Raw genomic sequence first — 20,197 nt, 5'->3', positions numbered from 1 at the left:
TTTAATTCAAATTGACATGACGTTTGGGTCCCTCTGGACCTTCATCAAGAGTGTCTTTACTCTTGATTAAGGTCCAGAGGGACCGAAACGTCATGTCAATTTGAATAAAACCGATGTTGCTGAGCAAGATCAGAGTGTGGGATTTTTGTTGATGAATGTTTGTTCATGATTGCTTCACAGGAGAAAACCTTTGAAAACCCCCTGTATATTTCAGACTCTGGTGGTGTGTGTAGAGATACATGTGGGTGTGTAGGTCACTCTCAACACCCTGAAGCCCGATTTATACTCATACCGTCGTATGATGGTGTCCTGCTGCAAAAAATAGCAGATCTACAACCTCACAACTCGTTGCGGTTACAAGGTTAATAAAGATCTGCTATTTTCGGCATGCGTCACCAGCGCTGCGCAACTACAGTATAAATCAGGCTTCGGGCCCTGGGCTCAGCTCTCTCACCCTCTCGATGTGCAGCTCTACATCCTGCTGGGTGCAGCTCTCGATCTTCTGGTCCACCTTTCTGACAACTGCCTCCACATCCACAATGCTCTCCTTGGTGATGCTATGGTTGGAATGGCAGAGGAGGAAGGTGGGGGGAGCAAACCACAGTGAGCGCTCGACATCTAAAGAATCTAAAGAAAGACTCATGGCTGGCCTCCGTTGTGGGAGGTTGAGACAGTGAGACAGGCGTTGTCTGGAGGTATACTGTATCTATGTCTGTAAACTTTCCATCCAAACAATGATTGATGTTCACAGACGAGCGCTTTCATGATTCACAAGGCTTGTGTGTGTGTGTGTGTGTGTGTGTGTGTGTGTGTGTGTGTGTGTGTGTGTGTGTGTGTGTGTGTGTGTGTGTGTGTGTGTGTGTGTGTGTGTGTGTGTGTGTGTGTGTGTGTGTGTGTGTGTGTGTGTGTGTGTGTGTGCGCGCGCGCGTGTGTGTGTGTGATGAAGGGGAGAGGGGCACTAGGTAACTACGTACAACGTACACAGCAGATACAAGAAAAAGGCATTTTTCAAAATCTCTTCACATCCTGAAATTACTCATTTGCTACAACGGCAGACATTTACCAGTCTTCAGGAGTGTGTCTTTAAGGGCGGTTGCTCTGCTGCTTGTGGTTTTTCTGTCAATTTAACCGTTGCCTACTAGAACCAACCCACTTGCATAACAGACACACGGTTGGTCTTTGGCTTTTGGCGCAAATCAATTGGTTGCGAAAGGGGCGGAAAAATCAGTGCGTTTCACTTGCAGAACGCCGTTGAATTTTTGAGTAATATTTTTGTATCTCGTCTGACATGAGTCAACCGTCACCTCTCAGTGACACTGTTGAACCCAATTTTTTTAAATGAACACCCGTTGTGTGAGCTTGTACATCGGCTGTTTTAAAGAAAATTCTGAAATAAAATAATGTTTGGTTTATATGTGCATTTTATAGTTACTCATTTCCTAGTTAATTTGTATAATTAAAGTTAAATCTTCTTTTCTGATGGTCGAGATTCAATTTATCCCCTGATCAAGCAGGCAGGCTCTATTAGCTCAGTGGTAAAAAATGTCAGCACTTGAGCAGGAAACCTGGTTCAAATCCCGGTAGAAGAGGAAAGTTACATCAAATCTAAGATTTTCTGATTGATTTCAAGATATTGCACTTTTCCCTTTTTTCTTCAAAAAAAAAGAAAAGGAAAATTGGGATCAGCATCATCCCCTAAAATCTGGCATGGGCTGGGCTCTATAATGAACATGGGATAGAACCTTTCCCCACCAACCTCATGCATGCGTTCCAAATTACTGTCTGTGCGAGGGGACATATTTGCTCATATTTGTGTGATCGCAAAGAGCAGAGGGCACTGCTGTCAAGTCAAGCAGGGGCTCTCGCCTTCATCGCCGAAACCCGGAGGAGGCCTGAGATGCAAGGACCGTTACCAACTGTCGCACGGTGCGAGGCCAGATGGAGTGCCACGCCGTAATCCTTCGCTGCATCTCATTAAAAAGCAGTAATGAGAGCCAGCGTAGGGCTACAGCTGCTGCAGAGGCCTCTTCCGCCTCTAGCAGGCAGGGGGATCAGCTACACAAATAAATCCCCACATTAATAACCTCCGTCTCAGGGGCCCCGTGGGTCGGGCGGGGGACAGTATTGCTTCAGGAATGCACCGAGGCTGATTGGCTTTGACCAAAAAGTCGACAATGCCACTGTGAGATGGAAACTAAATGGATAGAGATGGGAGTTAAGATAACTTGTTGAATTATGTCACGGAGATTGAGGGGGGGCCCCCCCAACTATGGTAGTGATCTTAGGATCAGCGTTATGGCGGCGTGACCAGGGTCACTTGACGTGGATTTAAGGGAACAAGATGCTCTCAGATGATCAGGGTCTAAGCTGAGTAGATACCTTAATTGAATTGTTAGTGAGAGGAGGATTACTTGGATTCACAATTACGTGACAGGTGTCTTCCCTATGAAAGTCATCTCTCGATGATTACCGGGGGGGGGGATCACCCTAATCCAGGGGGTCTTACGTGACTTGTCTGTCAACCCAGCCAAGCATGTGACACCAGGAAAACACCAGCAAAATGATGGTTCCTCGTGATTAGAATGATCCGAGTATAAAAAGGGAAAAGGGTTTTTATATCAGAGAAGTGACATGTCACAAGACTTGACATTGCAGGCAGCGTGACTTGGCTACTAGTGTGTTTTTGGAGGTTAATATTTTGCCAACCCTGCTCTCACTTTCACTCGTTCTGTGGTTGAATGGAAACATTGCGATATTATCTGACCGTTAACGCAACTATATAAAGTTGCACAACCAACCAAACCAGAGGGGAAGTGCTGGTTAAGAGATGCAACACCTCCAACAGAAAGGCATGACAAAACCAAATCAAGACCATGTAGAAATCTCATTTCTACATCCTACTATAAAATTAAGAAAACTGTGTCCATCCTATTCCTAATTCAGTGGGGTTGACCAATCGATCTGACATTGATGCACATGTGCATTTGCCAAGCTGATTCTCCCAGACAAGGACTGACATTGGTGGTTTTTTAGTCTTGGTTCGATTTTTGTCACAAATTTGAGAACTCTGTCCATTCACATGCATTTTTCTCCTCAGTGGGTTCGCCAATCGACCTAAAATTGCACATGGGTTTTGACGTTTTGGAATATGCAGGGCCAGACAATGCAGATTTGCATTTTTGCCACAGGCTATGGGATCGTTGCGGTCCCACAGCCAGCCCGGACGGACAGTTGTTGGTTGGTTGTCAGGGTGACTGTGGAAGGGGGTGTGAGATTTGGGCTCTGTTGTGGGTGGAGGTGGGGGAATGACTCACGGGAGCAGTGCGAGAGCAGGTGTTTCCAATTGTCTAATTGTGCTTTCGTCTTTATAATAGAGCGCTGGACCTGGCCTTAGGGCTATAGACCGCTTTTTATGTTATGTAAATATTATGTTTTGTTTTTCTGCAGGCGGTAGGTGGAGGCGCTAGGTGTTTTAATTGTGGTGTATATGATGTATATTATACAAATGTAAGCCGTTTATTAGCATTTTTGCCACGGGCTATGGGATCTGTAGTCGCGGTCCCAAAACGGAATACGAGGAATTTGACTTGGTGCATTACTATTATAACATCACATATCACAAAAAGGTGTAAATGTTGGGACAACAATAATAATTTAGATTTTTATCTAAATCACAAATCTCTTATGTGGTTCCTGCCACAACATCTTTTCAGATGGGGGTTGGTGCCCCCACCCTCCCACAGAGGCCACAGCACAGTCTGTCTGAAACTGACCATGACAAGCTGACTTGTGTTTTGAGGACGACATCCCCCTAAACCTCAGTGTACAGCAACACACCATCAAAGACAGGAGTGAGCTAGGTTTGCGCGACGAGTCGAAACCTGCATTCTCCGCTGACAGGCTCTTCCTTGATATTGAGTAGGTGCAAATTATTGTAAAAGAGATGTTTTCTCTGAGCCAAGTGGCATCAGGGCTGATATAAAAGCGTGTCTGAAACACTTGGCAGCGCAAGACGCTATTATTACCGAGCCAGGCTCTTAAAGAAAGTGCACTTCGAATGTGTTATTCCTGTTCATTCATAGAGTACCAGTAATGGGCTTCGGTCTGACCTCCTATGATGATTAATGACACCGGGGGACCTTAAGTAGTCCTCCTTCCTCTTATGCAGAACACGCTGGCTGTTATCTAGGACGGGAACTGCTCCATTAAGACACCGCTGAGGACCGCCCTTCTAGAATAGCCGGCTTTTGTTGTCAAAGTGAAGACATGATCGATCCCCCTCCCCTCTCCACCAGAGAACGTGTGAAAATGGATAAGAGGACTGACTATTGGTGACTGAGATTTTCCCACCATTGTTTTTTTTTTCGGAACCTTGCTGACAGGAAATGCAGTCTCGGGTACTCACTTGGCGGCAAACTTGACCATCTGCTTGCTGGCACGATCTCCCACGGCGACCAGTGCCTGCACGTTGAACTGCTGCTGACGCAGGACCAAGAAGCACTGCTTCCCTGTAAAAACAACAACAATAGACAAGCGGCCGGGCCGTTAACAGATCCCCTTTCATTCACACCGAGACGGCCTAATGGGCTCGTCAAAATAAAAAAAGCTTTGACCAACCACGCTGGCCGTTTCCACAATAAGACAGAGGGTTTTAAAGGAGCTATCTTTGGTCTATAAAGGCCCTTTTCTTCTGCAGGTAAAGTGGCAAACATCTGTGACAATGGAATCTGGTCTTTGAAGGAGGCTATATGATGATGGGGTGTTACTGTAGCTAACCCTTTCAAGCGCGCGCGCGCACACACACACACACACACACACACACACACACACACACACACACACACACACCTTGGGACAGTGCAAACATTTAGCCAACAATCACATGGGAAGTCACTCAGGCCACCCAGGTGCTTTGATGTCGCATGTTTGTGAGAAGACAGGGGTTCTGTGTGGGTGGGTGTGTGTGTGTGTGTGTGTGTGTGTGTGTGCAAAGTCCCAAAAAAAAGAAGCCGTCTCATCTCCGACCAAATTAGGATGTTATTCTGCTCTCAAGGACATCCTTTGGATGAGACAGAGTGAATGAATAGATCGGAAGGGAGGAAGCACCTTTTGACATGGAAGTTGTCCCGGAAAGGCAACGACCACCGAATCAGAGCAACGCCGCGGCTTGTTCATCATCGCATTGTTAGCAACGAGGTTGTACGTGCTTTGCCGTTTTCTTTTTGTTTTGTTTTGTTTGGCGGGGGTTGTTAACAGCTAAATGGGTTCATTGTATTCCAACGGGACAGAGGCCCTCATACCTGGCTGCTACAAGCCGGGACCAGGGGTAGACAAGGTTACTTGATATAGCAGGTCGTTGTTGACATTGTCATTTTGACAACCAAAGCAATGATATCAAAAACACCCTCTGGGGTTTTGAAAACTCAAGGGGGGAGGGAGGGGGAAGAGTGCTTGATGAGAAATATATTCTGGAAAGGAAAGCAGTGGTTAAGTCACACATCGCCACCAGTGTTGCCATGTCTGCTTATTATAAGCGACTTTGGGCTTGTTTTTCGGTAAAGTCGCTTGTAAATATTGGTAGTTGTGGGTTGCAGTTTTTTGGGTTGGTTTCTAAGGTGTAGTTGCTTATTTAGGCTTGATTTCTAATGTTTAAAGGGCAAGACCACATTGGTGGAGGTTTGGGTTGTGTAGTTACCTTGCCATGATGTAACTCCAAAGGTGAACAAGAAATCAAAAATAATTGCTCCATTGATTAGAAATTGATCATTCAAAATATGCTCTTCACTGACTTACATTGTACGTTAAAACAGCTAGTAAGTCACTCTTTTAGCACATGAACGAACACAAACAAGGCAAGCAAACAAATATAGAAAATCACCAAACCCAGTACTGTTTTTTTTTTCTTTTTATAAAAATCAGCTTCCTGCTGATTTTACTATTTGAAGATCCGGATCCGGATCCCTTCTTAATAAAAATAGCTAAATCAACAGGAAGTTAACATTTATATTTAAAAAAAACAGTACTGGGTTTGGTGATGTTCTATATTGTCTGAATCAACTTTGTGTTCGTTTACGTGCTAAAAGAGCGACTTTGAGAGACGTTCTAAATGAAGCAATTATTTTTTATTTCTTGTTCACCTTTAGAGTTACATCATGGCAAGGTAACTACACAACCCAAACCTCTACCAAAGTGGTCTTGCCCTTTAAACCCAGTGGTCCTTGCCAAGGTTCTTTCATGGCAAGGACACCCATATTTTGATTGATTGATTGATAGATTTTTATTAGAAAGAAATGCAAAACAGCACGACTACAGTCCTGTGGACTTGTTTCCATTGAGGTCCTATATATTCAATTCATCAACATAGCATAACAAATAACACAATACAAAAATATAAAACAAAAGGGGGAAAGGGGGGATAAGGGGGGGGGGGATGAACACCAGACCTTTCTAAGGGAGAAGTGATATTTACCTCCCCCTTTGGAAAGGTGGATTTTCAGGCCTGTTTTAAAGGAAGCCAGTGACCTAAATTTTTTAAGGGATTCATTTGTATTTGTCCGCAGACCCTCCCACCTGAAAATCTGTTTTGCCAAGGACCCCCCATACAAGATTTGTGTTGTTAAAATGTTTAAAAACTATTCCAAAATGTAATAAGAATTCCCAAGATATTTCGAAAATAGCAGATCTACATGCTCGTAGCTTGTAGATTGGCTATTTTCAAATAGCCGTAGTCTAGACGGTTCTTTTGGTCTTGTTTTCATAGACCTTATTTCTCTCACAAAATCTGGCAACACTGATCGCCACCTCCATCCACGCTGGCTGGAGGTGGTCTTCTTTCACCAGGAAGCAGAGAATATGACGAATAACTCTCAAGACACCAGTGTAGGTTTTGCTGTAATAGTTGCCGTGCGTTTCTTTTCAGAGGCTGACCTTAAAGATGTTGGCTGAGCTGAAGGGTGCCATCTGAAAAATGGCATTCCTCTTCTTTTTTTTGTCTTTATCTTCTTGCCCAAGGGCACACGGGGGCTTTTTGAGGTTATAGTACACCGAAGGATTAGCAAAGGGGTGGGGTGGAGGGTGGGGCAGTCAAGTCTGGGCTGGGCTGGCTGTTTCTTTGGCATTTAAAAATAAAAAGAAAGGGGGGGGGTCTGGGGTCTGAAAAATTGATGGACAAAGAGGAGGGGATGAGCTCACCTTTGGCTCGGCTGGTGTGGATTCTGGCACGTAACCACATCATCTGGTCCACTTTCTCGGGCGTCAGTCCCTCGATGCGCACCAGTACTCTTTCTGGCTCACACACACATACACACAGAAAACATTTTGTTTTAATACCTCAAAAGGGTTCAGCCCTCTCCAATACACACCTGTATACTAGGATGCTCACAACCCCATATCTCTGTGTACACACACACAATATACCATAAAGCAATGTGTATAAGAAGCATGCATGCACCCATACACACACACACCCTTCCCTGTTCAACCCGCCAACTGACACACACACACACACACACACACATTCAAGCAGCCACAGGATAACACAGGCACACACACACATAAACACACACACAAACGCGTACACACACACAACAAAAAGCTCCTCGCGTTACAAGAGGGACAGCCGTGGTGATAAATATGACACATTAAGTATCATTCATAGTCGGACGTAAGGATACGTAACCAGCGCCAGCGCTCCTTGCGTTGTCGTTTTTGTCTCCCCCTCCGTCACTTACGGCTCCAGGATTTCCGTCCGTGCGATCAACATTCACCGTCAGGCCGACGTACGTTCGTTTGTACGTTACCTGTAGTACCAGTGGAAACCGTTGGCAGTATATCAGGGAAAAGTTTTCCTTGGGCACTCTTTCTCCACAAAAAGACCCACGTTGGTGGTGGAAGTACTTGAGTAAATGTACTTAATTACTGTGACAAAATGAACCCAGCCAGCCATTCCCTAAACACACACACACACACACAAATAATATAGCACAGTGCAGTATGGGTCGAAACTCACGTTTTGTAGACAACCATTGTCTAGTTTGTGGACTAGTTTGTGTCTTTTATTGCGTTGTTTTGGCGTCCATTTTAGCGCTGTTGCCAGGTTTTGTGAGAGAAATAAGCAACCAGGTCTATGAAAACAAGCCCAAAATAATCGACTAGGCCACATCACATGAAAATAGCAGATCTACAATATCTATTTGAGAATCACTGGTTTAAATAATAATTGGCACAAATAAGCAACTACACTTTAGAAACAAGCCCAAATAAAACCGCAACCACCAATGTTTGTTTACAAGTAACTTTACAGAAAAATAAGCCCAAAGTCGCTTATAATAAGCGGACATGGCAACACTTTTCACAACATTTAAAACCTCGCAGCTGCCATCTAGTGGATTAATAGGTGTACGACGCCCAACGTTATAATTCCTACGGATTTAACGTCAGCGACTATGCATGCGTCTGTAAAGAACGGACGGAATCCCTCACCCCCTGACGCACGTTTTAGACCCATCTAGGGACTATGAACGGGCCTTTAGAAGGAAGAGTTGGTGAAAAGCAGTCCAAACTTTCCCCCCCGTCCTCTGTGGGCCCAACATGACAAATTGACTCGGGTTTCACCTGTGTCACTCAGAGGCATACGTTAACCTCATTATCAGTCCGGGGGAAGGAGGCAGACAGCGCGGCAACACTCGAGAAAGCAGAGACGCCCCTTTGGCTGGGAAACCTACCTCCACCCACATGAAAGGCCCTGCTCTGCAACCCGCCACTCCCCCTCCCCATGGCCAGGCATGCAGGTGGGGGGGGGGGGGGGGGGGAGGCTCCCACTTTGTTCGCCGTCACTGGAGCTGAAAGAGCAGCCAGACAGATGGACGGCCTCCGCCAGCCTACCTGTTGACTTCAATGGCACTCGTCCAGGAGTTTATCGCCAGGCTATTAGTCACTGCAATTATATCTCTGAAATCTTTGCTATGGAGATGATGAGCGGGGCTTGACTAAGAGCATTTGTCACGGAGCTCATCTGCTGTAATCGCGTTATCTGTCGCAACGTTAAAACACGGCTGCCAAACATGAACCAAACATGAACCAGGATGTTGTTGATCAGGATGCCCTCAGTTGTCGATACGTGTATTTGTATTGGCAGGCTAGGAGAAGCGATTAGGGAGTAATTGTTATCTTATAGTCCACCATATGCCGGCGTTGTGTGCCGAAAATAACCCATCTACAAGCTGTGTTGTGACTCTAAGAGAGTATTGAATTGTCCCCGAAGGAGAAATTACTTTGCTGAATTCACCCAGCAGAAATGAGAGGTTAAGTGTCTTGCTCAGGGACACTTCGGCACGTAGATGGGCGAGGCGAAGGTTGAACCAGTGACCTTCTGATTACCAGACGGCCTTCTCTACTCACTCAGCGACAGTCCTTGTTGCCAAACTCACCCAGTTTCTGCTGTGACTGGAACATAGCCAACACACCGTAGCGATCCTTGGCAAAGTCCTGAAAGCATAAGAGGAGTGTTTGTTAGCTAGGGGAACTTTGTGGTTTAATTCAAGGTGATCTCGCTGTCAATACATTCAAAACCAACATTTCTTCTGGCGCTGTGTGTTGCTGCTGAATAAAACACAATTTTGCTATTGGTGTACACACAAAATGCTCTCTGAACACAATGTGAATGCGAAATGTCACAATCATCTCATGAGGTGTCTGCCTGTCTGGTACCTCAAAGAATGCAGGAGATTATGAGCCGTGTCAAAAGATAACAAAATTCCTATAGAGTGGGAGAGTGGGTAAGAGGTTCAGCAAATAAGTATTTGCATAAAAAGGTATGAAAAATGGAGGAAGATTGAAAGGCGAGGAACTGTGCACGTTCTTATGATTTTCCTTTTTAAATTCCATAATAGCTGCTGAACATTACCAAGCCAAGACGTTTGCAGAGATGTGATCCCTGCTATGAAATCCATGTTTCAGCAAGTGAAATGAGTTAATGAAAGACTGAAGGCTCTGCTTTCAGCAATCCTGTGTGGTTAACTGAAATTAGTTGAAACTTTTATTGGCTTGAAGAGAAACGGCAAGTCTTGGTTGTTCCGGCAACAAACATGCAATCATAATATTTGTGGTGGCCCTAGCTGACACATATGATGATTGTATATTCAGTTTGTCAATGTGTCACGTGTCCCTGTCTATACTAAACAACATTTACCTGCGGCAGTGGCCAACTCAACATGCAGTGCAGTCCGGGAACACCCAGGAGTCCTTGAGGGGGTTCCAGGGGGTTCCCAGTTAAATGATTGATAGCTAGGACCCTTACTGCTCAAACGGACGGGTCCATTTGGTTCTGTTTTGCACACAGTAAAGGGCCGTTCACACTGTAACTATAACTATAAAAAGTTGTTCTAAGTCAAGTGGATGGCAGAGTTCACACCAACTATTAAAACAAATACAAATGGTGAACGATATAGTTATAGTTATAGTTTTAGTGCTCGGTGTGAACGCCCGTTAAAAGTTAAATGAACAATGAGGATTTTACTGTGCAGTGTACTTACATCCTCCTCTGTACTTTGCTGGTCGGCAGTCTGTAAAACAAAGAAATGAGGTGCGTGAGACGGGTACAGTAAATATCCAGGATATCACCACAACACGAAGATGCTTCCATTTAATTCCAAACACTTCATGGAGAGGCCGGGGGGTTCAATATTTTACACATTCAATGCGGGACACTGGAAACCGTTTGCTATAACAACCATGTTAAACATCGCTCTCATCCAGTGGTAACCAGGGGATTTGAATAAAGTGCAATAAATCGTGATAAAAAGCGGCTATATAACAAATCTCATTCCAAAGCCAAGAAGCTGGGGAGTGGAGATCCCTGGCCGGAAGAACCCCAATCTCTACTGTACATGGCTTTGGGGACATCACAGAAAATGAGTAATGGCACGGGGAGAAATTGCTTTGTAATGTACAGATATTATTTATCTCTTTACCGACGCCACGGCAGCTGCAATGGGGAAAATCACTCCCCGTGCCACGGAGATAGACTCTTGAGGAGGTAACGGGTCCATTTCCTATGCAAATTGGTGTGAGTGCGCGTGCAGATGGGACGGCTGATGGGGTTGGAGTGGATGGGAACCACCACCCCTCCCTTGATAGGACAATCCTGTCGCATGATGGACGACACGGCTGGATGTGGCGCACTGAAGCGGGCCGGATTCATTTAACCCATTTAGACCGGGAAAGAATCTGTGTAATTTTTTTTTTTTTAGCTATAAAAAATAGCAGATATGCAAGCCCATAGCGCGGCACCGAGTGCCACGCTATGAGCTTGTAGATCTGCTATTTTGGGGGGAAATCTTGAATATTTTTTACTCTGATCTGTGCTTCTGGGGGTCCCTGGAACAACATATTTTGAGATGCAGCCAAATACATATAATTTTGGGGGTCCTTGACATGGAAAGGTTGGAGCACCACTGATAAAGCAACATACTGTTAGGATATAGAAAACATTTTTAGATGTGTATTTGGCCACAACCCCCATCGCAAAATGTTTTGTAAAGATTTGAGTTACAAATGTTCGCTTTAAAAAAAATTGTTATTCAAAGATTTGCACAATTTTTCAAAAAATGCAGATCTACAAGCTCATAGCACGGCAATCAGCGCCGCGCTATGACCTTGTATATCTGCTAATTGTTAATAGCCAAAGAAATCAAAAAATTACACAGATGCTTTCCCGGTCTTAATGGGTTAATACAGACCTGCTATATAGTCACAATAAGCAACCCCACTACCGCAGGAGCACAAATAACCTGTAACTAAATAGTGACTGTAACTCATAATGGGGGAGTAGGAAGTTCAGAGCAGAATAGACACATCAGTCACTCAATAAGTAATTTAACGTCACAAACTGTCATCTCTTAGCTTGTGCTTACGATGTTAATATGCTGAGTGTACAAAAAATATCAGCAACACCTGCTTCACCTTCCACGAAACGGGCTGAGCAAGATGAAGCCAGGCGGACATTATATTCCCTTATTGCTTTCAGCCATTACGTTCATTTATGGAAGGGAGATGCAGATTGAGTGTAGCAGACAGGGCGGGAGGGAGAGGCATTTTAGCCTTGAGACAAGTGACACATGGATTGTATTAAAGTATTGCAACCTGAACCTGACCTGAACTTGTCAAGGGGGTAAACTAGTCTGATTCAATTATTAATACGGGTAAAAATACAAATAAAGTATTACAGTTTTGTGTGCATCTCCTGGTAATAAATAAGATATGTCACAAATTGAAAATCGTACGGGTGATTTCTTAAAGCGGTTGCAATTACATGTTGGGGATGTTTAGTCAATATTTTGTCTACTTCCAGAGTATAAGAAAATAGCTCTTTGTTTGGGTGGACACATAAACAAAGCCATGGGGACAGGAATACCGAGACAATGGATTCCCCTTAGCACGACTCCCCTCCGCCCCCCCCCCCCCCCCCACTCCAACTATCCTCGAACCCACGGTGCCCAAGCCACTCGGCACGTCACCTCGCTACCAGCTGGAGCGCGGGGCCGAGGCGGGGGGCCTGGCGGATGTGGTGTGCGACAATCCAACAAAACCCACACTGACCAGCTTGGCCTGCTTCTCAGCCTTCTTTGCGGCTTTCTCCGCTTCCTTCTGCTGTTTCTTCAGTCCTTTCTTTGACTGGGACTGCTCCTCCTCCTCCGCCGCCCTGCCAACAGGAAGACACGCACAACACAAACACTATAAGTCAACTTCCAGCTTCTATTCCTCAGCCACGGCTTCCTGTGGAGGAAGTCGTCGGCCGGGTGGGAAAATCAATTCCGAGCCGTCACCACCTCCAGCAGCCCGGCGGTGCGGCCTGCCCGCCCGGGTCTCTGCTGGCTTTTTAAGTCTGCTGTTATAGCTTTAAAGCCATTGTTTTCACACGCTTCCACAAACAGCCGTGTGTGTGAGTGAAGGGGATGGGAAGAGGCAGCAATGTCAAAAAGTGAGATTAAAACTGGATAAACACACAAACCGTCACGGCAGACCCTTTGTGTGAACCACTGTGTCATTTTAGATTTTTTGCGTTGGCTGTTAAAAAAATAGCAGATGTATAAGCTCACAGCGCGTCACAAACACATCTGCTATTTTTGAACATTTTTGAATAATCGTTTAAGTGTGAGAACTATTGATTTAGATGCCAGTTGCAGAATTGGCCTCAGGTCTTAATAGGTTAATGCCATTGTTTTCACACGCTTCCACTAACAGCTGTGCGTGTGTGTGTGAGGGGATGGGGAGTCTTAAGAGACAGAGACGTCGAAAAGTGAGATTAAACTGGATAAACACGCAAACACGGCAGACCCTTGTGTGAACCATGCAGGGAGACAGTAGTTTCACAAGGACTCTAATCCACCGAAGCACTTGCCGTGGAAATAGATTATCCTATTATGATAACACTCAAGCTTATCTCAAAGTATAGGTGTCTTCATTTACTAAAAGCTGCAAATACAACAATATAAGACACTGAGCTCAGACAGAGGACATGAATTTTTAATTTAGCCGTCAGTGAGAAAGAAAATGAGTTTTGTCTGGAATTTAGCTTCTTTCTTTCTCTTCTTTTTTTTTGTAGTAATACTAGTGGTAAATTAAGCAGTTGTAACGAAAAGATTTAGCTGACCAAGCATAGTATTATGCGTAGATTACTACGCATTACTAAGTTTAATCGTAATTATTTGTAATTCATTAAGAAAAATATTATTTACTTATCAAAACGCAAAAGTCAGCAATTAATTAAACTTAATACCAAGTACTTTATTGTACCACCCATCCACTCACAGTGTGCCACTAAAAAATAGTCTGAAATATGACACTATCAACTGTGCTGGCACAGCACAGATAAGTCTACATACACTCAAGTACAGAAAGACCTTGCTACAGCTTACCTGTGATCACTAGGGCTGGGCAATTAACCCAAAAATATATCGAAACAGACATTTAAAACCTCTAACCTTGCTCATGTAGGTTAATTGAATTATCGAGAGGCAGTTTTTCTTCTCTCTTTTTTTTAAAACAAACAAATCGACACAAAAACATTTTTATAGATTTATTTTATAATCGACTAAATTGATAACAAGTCGCAAAGTGACCCTTTGTGAGGATATTGATTTGAATCGCCCAGCCCTAGTGATCACTGACTTCATAAAAACAAAAAAACGTGTAGTTCTTCAAGTGACTATTTGCACCTACTCTGATAAAGCAGGCCTGTATATTTGAGCAGTGTTTATAGGACCACAATGAAAAAAAGTCCCCACGACTTTTTTTGTGTTATCCTTTTAGCTTTAATGTATTTACTGTACCACTACATGCTGTTTACATTTCTGACTAATAAAGTATTCAGATCAATCAATCAAGCAGTGACGGCCAGGTGTCTAGACCCTAGAGGAAGCCTTTAAGCAATATAGAGCTGCACTCATTTAGTCGCAGGAAATAACAAGGACCAATGGACCAGCTATAAATAGTGCAATAGCCTAAACAAAAACACCACATCATACACTCAACTTCCGAATGGGTCTTGAAAATATTACGTAGTGTTTACACACACAGACACACTTCCAGGCTTTGCTTATTTTGAAATGAGTGTACCTGTGGCCTATAAGTAAATAAACTGATCTGCCAAAACGATCATACATCCATTTGTGTGGTCTATAGAAGTGGTTCTCAAAATGGGGCCCGGGGACACACAGGGGTCCTTGGGGTGGTTCCAGGGGGTCCCCAGCTAAAGTGGTATATAGCATCACAATCATTTTGACCATACTATTCATTGATATGTTGGATATTCAAAAATAGCAGATGTACAAGCTCACAGAGCATCACCAAGTGACGCGCTGTGAGCTTGTACATCTGCAAAAAACAAAGAGATTTTTTTTTAACACACATCTTCTCTTCTGGGGGTCCCTGAGGCTGTAACAAAACCTTTTCAGATGGGGGTCCGCGGCCAAATACATCAATTTGGGAGTCCTTGGCATGAAAAGGTCTGAGAACGTTGCATAGTCTATAGCCACTATTGTCAGCCTTTACACCATTACAATTAATTTGGGTCTCATCATATCAGACAGTGTAGCTTAGCTATACTATACTATGCTATAATTTACTACCAATAAGGGTAGTATTGTATCATCCTGAGTGGGTAGGTACTAACCACATTGTCAAACATGGGTACGCTTAACCACTTAAGCGAGCCCTGTTTCAAAGATAGCGAAAATAGCCAATCTACAAGCTCACAACACATCGCGATGAGCTAGCAACTAAGCTGGGTATTTTTACTATTGGAAGTATTTGACATTTCATAATTCATTTATTAATTTATTTTAAATATCGCCTGACGTTTTCATCAGGATGGGGATTGGGGACGATTATTTTAGAGCTTAGAACACCTAGTGACTGCACCTTAAGGCAGGTACACATTGCAGGACCTTGCTCGGGGGGTTATCTGATCGTTAAGCATTACACACTGCAGGAGTTTATTTCTTGAAATCGGCTGTCATAATATCGTTGTGGTCTTCACAACAGGATTGATCCCCGACAAGGGCTGACACACTGTAGGATAGTTCACTAGAATGCTATCTCCAGAGTCAGACCCAATACATACATTTGAGTTTATTTCAATTCATTTTAATCGACGTATCCCGTGATATGCGCCTCTCTCTCTCTCTCTCTCTCTCTCTCTCTCTCTCTCTCTCTCTCTCTCTCTCTCTCTCTCTCTCTCTCTCTCTCTCTCTCTCTCTCTCTCTCTCTCTCTCTCTCTCTCTCTCTCTCTCTCTCTCTCTCTCTCTCTCTCTCTCTCTCTCTCTCCTCTCTCTCTCTCTCTCTCTCTCTCTCTCTCTCTCTCTCTCCTCTCTCTCTCATCTCTCTCTCTCTCTCTCTCTCTCTCTCTCTCTCTCGTCAAGTGCGCAGAAGCCGTCAGTGACAGCGTTGCCATGTCCGCTTATTATAAGCGACTTTGGGCTTGTTTTTCTGTAGAGTTGCTTGTAAATATTGGTTGTTGCGGGGTGCATTTTTTGGGCTTATTTGTGTAGTTGCTTATTTGGCCTTGTTTCCTAATGTTGTTTAAACCAGTGGTTTAAACAACACATAATATGTATTTGTCCGCAGACCCCCCTTCTGTAAATATGTTGTGCCATCATAGACCCCCATACAAGATTTGTGTGGATTTGGAAAATATTCCAAAATTTTCTCAAGATTTTTATTTGAAAATAGCTGCGACGCGTTGTGAGCTTGTAGATCGGCTATTTTCAAATATCCAATGTATTTGTAAATAGGTTTAAAGTGCTCAAGTGGCCTTTTCTTGGGCTTGTTTTCATAGACCTGGTTGCTTATTTCTCTCGCAACATCTGGCAACGCTGTTCATAACAGCGAGCACATGCTGCGCACACACACACACACACACACACAGAGCTCGCTCTTGCTCTCACTCTCTGTCTGTCTGTCTGTCTCTCTCTCTCTCTCTCTCTGTACAATTCCTCTAAAATAAACAGCCCACCAGGCTCGCTCACTCTCTCATTTTGTTTTATAATGTTAACTTAATACAGGACTGGACGGTAATATTGCGGTAGGGACTGTTTGTTGTGGTCAGATCCAGCGACGCTCCCCTGGCCACGGTGGCTGTAATGTGCTCTCATTGGCTGTAGCGTGGATCTCCTCGCAGACCCCTTTCATAATGTATGATACTGTCCGATCTCCTGTCTGGGACAGAGCTGAATATCTAACATGGTAGTTATCTGAAAACGGTCGGAAAGCCGTCGCAGAGCGGATAATCGCGGCCATATCGTCTCGCGGAACCTTTCACACAGAGCGAGCATTATCTCGCAGATCAAAGGCCGATCTGCGTCAGATCGGGAGGTTTTGTCGGCGAGCGCCAAAAAATGTCGGCGACAGCAATCTCGGACCAAATCTCCTGCAGTGTGTACGAGCCCTTACACAGAACAGAACATTATAAATGTCTATGTAAGCGTTCAAATTCAAAACAATTATTTTGATTGTAGTGAACACCACAGGGACAATTTGGTTAGTGAATGACATTTTAGTGTTTTACAGATATTTGTGGAGGCTTGGGACACCCAGTTTGAAACCGGACGATCCCCGGCCAAACAGGGATGTCTGGTATGTTAGGGGTTAAGTTAAGTGTCTTGCTCAGGGACACTTCAACATGAATGTAGATAGATGGGTGAGCCGAGGGTCAAACCGGTGACCTTGTGAATACCACCAGACAGCCGGCTCTACACCCTCCGCTACAGCCGCCTCCTGAATTAGTCTATTGTATACATGTCAAATCTGACTAAGTGAACTAAAAAAGTATTTAAAAAGTATTTAAAACATTTGTATTTTTTTGGTAAATTAATGCCATACTTGATCATACTAGTGCGTCACACAAAAGTATCAAAAGTAACAGATCCGTGACGCGTTTTGAGCTTGTAGATCTGCTACTTTTGGCATTTTTTTTTTTTAATCCTGGAAAGTAACAGTTTTGGACATATGAGGTTTCCACCAGACGGAGATAATATACTGTATATTTCTTAAAAATATAAAATTCTTGTCATGTTACTTCATGCTATATACATATTTTTATATATATATATATATATATATATATATATATATATATATATATATATATATATATATATATATATATATATATATATCCTACTCTTATATATATCTTATATTGCATTCTTGTTCTCTTATATCACTGTCTGACTGGGAGCAATGAATGTAATGTGCCAAGTTAAATTCCATGTACAGTATGTAACAGCAACAAAAAGGAGAGAAAAAGAGAGAAAAGACGGATTCTGATTTCACCGACTAGTACAAACCCGACTAGCAATGTAATTTCCTGTTTACCCTATGAGGATTCTGATGACGATGACTGTGTGGTGCAGCTGTGCTCATGACACATGTTTTGGGCTGTCAAGCCAGTGCACCTCGCAGCTGTCTATTATAAAGACAAACACATGCTGACATTCGTTTAGCTATAGTGTTTTGCCGCCTAGTTCTTATGCTCACGTGATTTAAAAGCTGCACTACTTTCCTCTTCTCGCCCGGATTTGAACCCGGTTTCCTGCGCAAGTGCTGACATTTTTACCATTGAGCTAATAGAGCCTGCCTGCTTGCTCAGGGCATAAATTTAAAATTCGAGTCAGATCCTGTGTCTAGGTGAGACATGACCTTTGGCACAATCTAAATTACTCAATAGAAGGGCAGGGAGATGAAGTTATATTGTATCAACATACTCTACCAAACAGATTGGACAAAATTACCTTTTATTCATGAAAAAAAGTAACATATCGCCGCTTAAACTGTTTTCTTTCTTTCCTTTTTTCTCTCCTTAGACCTTCTTTACCCTGTATTGTAGCACTTTGAGATTTGTTTTACATGTCAAGTGCAATATAAACAAAATATATTATCATCATTATCATTATTATATAATCCTCATAGTGTGAGGATGGGCTTATATGCCTATAATAATATTACGCAGCCAAATCTTCAGTGTTTAGGGGTGCAACAGTTCAATCGAACTTAATAAATGTAATCAAATTTTGTTTTTTACATACAGTAGCATACATGGCAGGTGAAGTCCAATAGGGCTTCAACAGTTAAGCAGAAGAAGTGCGCAGGAGTCTTTTCTACTGCAATAAATCAACCCATAGATGGGCCTCTCCAATGCACTACAGTACCTCTTTTGTACACAACACACTTCAAGTCAGGCAACTGTGCAACAACACTTGACTCAATATAACCTCACATTATTTACAGTTTCTGACAGGGCTGTCTATTCCGTACGGCCATTTACAATCACCTAGGGGTGCCAACAGTTAATTGAACTAATGGATTTAATCTATAATCAGCGATTTAATAAAATAATGTATTAACACATTGGGTGCCAGCATTTTTTCATAACAACTTACGTTGGGTGCCAGCATTCTCCCCATTGACTGCGCTTTGCTGTTTAAAGCTCTAGACTCCACGAGGAGCAAATCCATGTAAAAAAAAACATCCATTCATGTTGCGCGATGACCCTGGCTACAACCTGGAACGATAACATTTCACTCGCGAGTTACAATGGGGGGGGATCGCGCATCGCGCATGACCGGTTTTCCCCACCGGAAACAGATTCGGAGATATAGGTGTTTTAAAGAAGGAAATAGACAGGAAGTGGATGGCAGCCATGTTTTTGTTTTTCCGGTGATCTATCTGGCCTATCCTTCTCAAGATCACAATGGGTACTCCCAGAGCTGCTCTAGCCCCGCCCGTGTGGAGAAAAACGAAAAAAACAAAAAGACATATTTCACGGTCTGGACCGTGTTCGGCACCGGACCGCTACTCTGCGCAAACACGGTTCAGACCGTGTTTGGCACCCGATGTGTTAATAATCGTTCGCTATTTTGGGCAAAATATGTAAAATAACAGATATACAAGCTCACAACGCAAAATAGGGTTTAAGTGGTTAATTGATTTGCTGATTAACGTCGGTCTCATCAGCCACAGATGGCATGGCAGTCAATTGAGCCACCGATTTATAAACATTCCATCCTTTCTTCATTCTCTTGAAAACCCTGTTCAGTTCAGTTGAACCCATATGCTGCTCAATGACCGGAAGGGAAACTGACAGGAATGGAATTGAACAGGACCCGACAGGTTCACTTCATACGATTGATTTGTTAGCAAATCTACAACACATTGCTGTAAGTGTGTAATAAATGACACCCGAGTCTCATCATCTTAATCCAGTGGTTCTCAAAGTGGGGTCTCTTGATCCCCAGGTGTCCTTCCTTGGGAGGGCAGCTAAATGACTATGGTCCATTTACCGGTCTGTCACTCGGAGTGTGTAGTATACAAATGGAACGGGTTCCATTGGTACACACTCAGTCAGAGTTATGGGGGTCTGTGCATACCAAAACTGGGGGGACGTGACATTAAAAAAGTTGGACACATACTGTTGTCAAGCAGTGGCGAACATTTTCATGTCAAGGACCCTCAAATTGTTACAGCAGCGGAAAATATTTTGTGCCAGGGACCTACATGGCACATGGGGGTCCACATTGGATTAACTTTCGGCCTGTAAAACAGTGACATTATTAAACTGTGTTGATGAACCCAGTCCAAAAAAAAAACCTGAGGGGTCGTCGAACCACACCTTGAGAACCACAGTCGTAAAAAGGAACGT

At 43.5% G+C, this 20,197-nt stretch overlaps 1 protein-coding gene and 1 long non-coding RNA gene across 2 annotated transcripts in view; both read right to left on the bottom strand.

Annotated features, from left to right (window-relative positions):
• The window catches only part of LOC308105620, a 268,182-nt gene that overhangs the window by 66,254 nt on the left and 181,731 nt on the right, over positions 1-20,197 (bottom strand). The window lies entirely within an intron of this gene.
• dars1 (aspartyl-tRNA synthetase 1) overlaps positions 1-20,197 on the bottom strand; it is a 40,840-nt gene that overhangs the window by 19,607 nt on the left and 1,036 nt on the right. The window contains exons 2-7 of the mRNA XM_080412892.1: positions 12,598-12,700; positions 10,533-10,562; positions 9,429-9,486; positions 7,192-7,284; positions 4,406-4,508; positions 455-557 (exon numbers count right to left, since the gene is read on the bottom strand). Coding sequence (XP_080269018.1) covers positions 455-557; positions 4,406-4,508; positions 7,192-7,284; positions 9,429-9,486; positions 10,533-10,562; positions 12,598-12,700 — 490 coding nt within the window. The remainder of the gene's footprint in view (positions 1-454; positions 558-4,405; positions 4,509-7,191; positions 7,285-9,428; positions 9,487-10,532; positions 10,563-12,597; positions 12,701-20,197) is intronic.

This window comes from Gymnoscopelus braueri (assembly GCF_963280865.1).
Source record: "Gymnoscopelus braueri genome assembly, chromosome: 18".
In the NCBI taxonomy this organism is placed as follows: Eukaryota; Metazoa; Chordata; class Actinopteri; order Myctophiformes; family Myctophidae; genus Gymnoscopelus; species Gymnoscopelus braueri.
The sequence above is the reverse complement of the archived record's forward strand: the minus strand, read 5'-3'. Positions and strand labels throughout refer to the sequence as shown.